General features: G+C 38.6%; 1 protein-coding gene across 1 annotated transcript in view; it reads right to left on the minus strand.

Annotated features, from left to right (window-relative positions):
* LOC137972065 (protein HID1-like) overlaps positions 1–5,000 on the minus strand; it is a 33,635-nt gene that overhangs the window by 19,121 nt on the left and 9,514 nt on the right. The window contains exons 5-6 of the mRNA XM_068818882.1: positions 2,319–2,342; positions 2,093–2,143 (exon numbers count right to left, since the gene is read on the minus strand). Coding sequence (XP_068674983.1) covers positions 2,093–2,143; positions 2,319–2,342 — 75 coding nt within the window. The remainder of the gene's footprint in view (positions 1–2,092; positions 2,144–2,318; positions 2,343–5,000) is intronic.

Genomic DNA, 5,000 nt, shown 5'->3' on the forward strand with positions numbered 1-5,000 from the left:
ACGCTACGTCAACAAAAGATCTTGACAGCCGATGCTTTTCGTGTTCAGGTACGGTTTGGAAAATATTTTTTTCTTTTCTTACATGTATTTCACTGGTTTCAATCCAGGTTTGACATAATATAGCTGTGGTCAGGACACACTGGTGGCTACGTAGTTATTCAAGTCAAGCATTGGAGGAATATAAACTTAAAGCTGAGTGTTTATTTTTAATTTCTTTAGTGCTGCTTTTTGCTCTGAATTGCAATTTTTGGCATGAGTCTTATCTTAAGATTTTTAATTTTCAATCTACTAAGGTTGCAAGATGCCTGAACGGCCTATGACAGAAGAAAAGAAACGAAAGAAGAGTGAAAGAGAACGAGAACGACAAAACGGTACACCAGTAATAGCTCAAACGCGGTGGAACAAGTTACTCCACAAATTCTTTTCTTGGACACTAAACCGTTTGTTACAGTGTATTTCTATGGATGAGGTGTTTCAAGTGGATGCATATTTCTAAAAAGTGGTTTAGTCATTTTTTCCTTTGTTCAGGAATGAAACTCGAATTTTTATTCTCAACTGGAATTACTGTAAAATAACAATCGTCTGTACTCTTTTTGGACAGAAATAATTGATCTGTTTGCTGGTTTGTTTGGCTTTAAAATGCGAGTGAACAACAGGTTTTTTCACTCTGTTTGCCTAATTGTTTTTCGATGTGCCTTGACAGTGACAAGAAATTTTGCCCTTATGTTTAGAAACATGTAATCTAAATGAGTTCTCGTAAAAGTAAGGAGAAATATCACCAGCTTGTGTTTTCAGAAGTTTGTTTAGAGCACGTTCAGGTAATTTGTTGGAGATTCTTGTTTGAAGTTTGTCCTTTCTAGCCGTTTCTGGTTCTAAGCCAAGCTGGCGTGTTTCAATGAAATACATCAAAATGTGAATGATCTTATTTTAAGAGATAAAGTGCAATAAAGTACATCAATAAAACTCCTTGTTTGACCTTGACCCAACAAAGACGATCTGTCACATAACGAGCTATAGTACGTCTGTGATTTCTAATTTTAGCTTGATTCCTATTCGCTGGCTTTTGAGAGTCAACTCTGAAATGGCTTCTTTCCTGTTCCATTCGCTTGCTGAGGATTTGCTTGTTTTCTTTTAAAACTCTTGCGATTCAAGAAAAAATAATTGCCTAACTGGTGAATTAGACAGTAAATTTCAGTGGAAAAACCGATATTGCACTCACAGGGTTCTCCGTCGTTTTCAGCACAACTGGTAAGGGACCTTTTTAAACCGGTAAAGCATTTGTTTAATGTTGGACGTTCTGCAAAGGATAAGCGACTTCTGAGCGTTTGCAGGCGGTAATAAGTGCTCTTACAAGCGGTAAATTTTACCGGTTACTGCCTGATAAGGAGAACCCTGCACTCATCCCTTCGTGATTCATGCGATCAGTCGGTTTTTCGGGTGAAATTAACTGTGGATTTCACTAGTTAGGCAGCGAAGAGACTGACATAATTAAGCAATACCGGGGAAAACCAAAACACGGACAATTCCAATTATTTTCACTAATCCTAGAGCCAGTAAGAATAAACAACCCAGAAGCTCCGCTTTTAGGCTTGGCTAAATCTATTGCATGTATTACTAGTTCCAACGATGATAACTTATAAAATAATATTCGGGGAAAGCTGCAACATACAATGTACTCACTTGGCAGTTTGTCTTCTATAGTAAACCAACTAGCTGTTTGCATTTGTTAAGATCAATTAAATTTAGTTAAATGCAAAGTTAACCACCACAAGCTTTAGTGGGCAGGGGTTAAGCAGTGACAGTTATCAGTCAAAGCTGTTAAACAGTTAAGCAGCCTCCAGTCAAAGTTGTAAGTGCAGGTTCATATGGATAGTTACAACTTAAGCATTTCCCTCCCCAACTCTCCCCTTACATGTATTTTTTTCCTTCTACCAATTCTGTGGGCTATTAAGGCTGTTACATAAATTTCCCAGACATGCACCTGTATTCTATCTGGACAAATGTAGAGGCTGGTTGTTAGCACTGGAACCCCTAGCCACAAACCTCTCATTTAAGGGAAGTAATGGTTAAAAGTAAGACTAGTTTAACTTACAGCGAGTGAACTGAGTAATGTTTGTGCAAGAGGAGGTCTGGCTTCCTCGGCCTGTAGGAAAGAACTATCTGTCAGTTAAAGCAAACCATTAAAACTGTCACTTTAGACGCATCCAAAAAACCCTTTTGACATTATACAAGTCAGAGTCTTATACTGTATGCAGTTACATTATATGCAGTAGCTTACATAATTATCAAAACCATTAACTATTATTGAGAAGCCTCACCTCTCCATCTCCAAAACTCTCTTCCTGTGGAAGAAATACAATCTCCTTAATGTTAATATGTCTATACTTTCAACAATTTACATGTATGTGGATTTCTTGCAGGTACACCATGTATGGTTCAGAGTTCAATAATATATTTTATAAACACAATCTACAGTGTTATATATGAATCACCAAGAAAAATAACATGGAAGCAGTACATGTATCAACACAAGCTCACTATATCAAACAATGTAGCACCACTGTACATGATGTACAACATCAATACAAATGTACACTGTACCACTTTCTTTGAACCTAATGCAAATCTACATCTTTTTGACAGTAAAAACTATTCAAAGAATGGTAAGTATAACCTCCCTTGATTAACTGCAGAAAAATCAATCAATATTATACACTTGGTATCCCGCAAAGCAAGGGAGAGTTGCATGTCACAAAAGTTCATGAGAAATTAAGTAATGAAGTAATACAGCATAATTACCTTAATTTATTATATCTCTCAGATAGTACGCGCGCTGTAATTGGCTAAATAAGCAGGCCGTATTCTACAGTATGGCCCGCTGTACAGCCCGCTAAATTTAAAATTTCAATGAAACATCATTTAGCGAGTTTTTCATGTCATTTCTGTTGCATAAACTTGTACTGAAAACTGTTTGAATCTTGCAAGCAACTATTTCAAACTTAACAGCCAAGAAGATTTAGTTTTTGGGATTTTGGCACGGCATTCTTTGTGGCAGTTGAACCTTTCGCTTCACTTTGAGTAGTTTCCTTGCCCGCGCGCCGGTTAACCTCAGAGATATAATAATTATCTTACTAACCTCGTTTTCTTGGTACGTACTGTAAGTTACGGATCCTCGTTTTTTCCCGTTGATTTATGGCCCGCGCGGTTCGTGCTTGGGCCATAAATCAACGGGAAAAAACTCGGTCTGTAACTTACAGTACAGACCTCGAACTCGGTTAGTAAGAGGTATTTATTATTTGAAATACGAAGTGAACTTTTGCGCAAAAACATGATATCTTCACTTGTGAAGATGACATGTTATCTTGAAGTTCACACATGAAAAGATCACTGCTGCTGTGGTTACATATGAAAATCATGCCTTTCAATGCCTTTTGTGAAATGATTTAGTATTAATTTTCATTGGTGTTTATAATAAATAGAGTATTACATGGCTGCTTGGAGATACGTTGTACAATATTTCTCTTCTCATGTTAAAAATTTTCAACACTCTTAAGAGAAATTTTGTATGCCCGCACGGCCATGTAATATCCTCTATTTACAGTATTTACAATTACAATGTATGTACTGTAAGTGTCAACTTTACATGTAAATTACAACATTTAACACTGGGGCACTACACGTACAAATCAAAACCCAAATCAAACCCACTCATATCAAATCACGGTTGGTTTTTGAGGAAAGGGGAAAACCGGAGTACCTGGAAAAACACAGGTCGGAGTAGAGTAGAGAAAAAACAAACTCAACCCAGTCATGTGATGACAAGTTTGGGAATTGAACAAAAGTCACGTTAGGGGGACCCGAGCGCTCTCATCACTGCACCATCCCTGCTCAATGTTGTGCTTAGCTTAATGAGGTTAAACGAAGTTTAACCAAGTAAACAACTAGGAGCGACTGCAGCCAATTGGTCAGTGGTTGTAGTATACTGGCGCATGCGTGGAATACCTCGTGCCTTGGGCTGTATCTCTTATTTATCAGTGTGGCGGGAAGTACAGTACCGCCTGGAAGTATTGACCCCTTTACCGCGTCATTGCCGCGTCACCCTGTCGCGACTTTCCCTCGGTATTCCCGCGGTAGGCCGCTTTTCTGCCGAGGGAAATTTACGGCTAGGCTCCAAAGTTGCCGCGGGAAAGTCAACCGAGGTAAACCCTCGGTAATTAAAATTCCGCCGTAGAGTTGGGTTTCTGTTGACTTTGTGTTTCGATAAGCTATTGTAGATTGTAATGTTGAAATCACACCAAACAACAGAAACTGAACAAATTTCGGCTGAAAATTACGAACAGCAAAGAGGGTTATAGCCGCTAATCATGCACCTTGGTTTCGTTTTCCTTTTACATGCGAAAAGAATATCCGTACTGTAGCTAGATTCCGACCACATTTGAAACCTTGTTTGCGACATGCATTTGTATTTTGATTGCAGTGATTATTTCGAAGACTTATGGTGGACTATTCATTCGAAGGTTCGACGCTTGTCCCACTTGCGTGGACTTCGCCGTCATTTTATACATTCAAGTTTATGGGAGAATACGTCCGCTTGTTTTTTGCAGCTCAGCGCACGGAACATGCATTTATTCATTTATTATTTCGATATCCTGCAAACAGGAGAGAGTTTTGACAATATTTACAAACTGAAACCTTACATGTTCAGGGTGAACGGCTCGAAAACCTTGCGTGACCAAGTTACGACTTCTTGTGGTTTCCTACTGCGGTATTACTTTCTAAGGTTGTTTAGTGTAACAAATCACAAAAAAGATAAACACTCCAAGGAAAGAACCCAGGATATCAAACCCCTGAAATAGTCGAAAATTATTTGATCTAAACTGAAAAGATTGTTTTCGTGCTCTGGGTAATCATTGGTGCATATCGCGGTGATTATGCAAATTTATCACGAGTGGACGCCCGCTGCGAAAAGAGTTGCATGTGAAAGCGCAACGTGAGCACTG

The sequence above is a fragment of the Montipora foliosa genome, chromosome 9 (assembly GCF_036669935.1).
Source record: "Montipora foliosa isolate CH-2021 chromosome 9, ASM3666993v2, whole genome shotgun sequence".
In the NCBI taxonomy this organism is placed as follows: Eukaryota; Metazoa; Cnidaria; class Anthozoa; order Scleractinia; family Acroporidae; genus Montipora; species Montipora foliosa.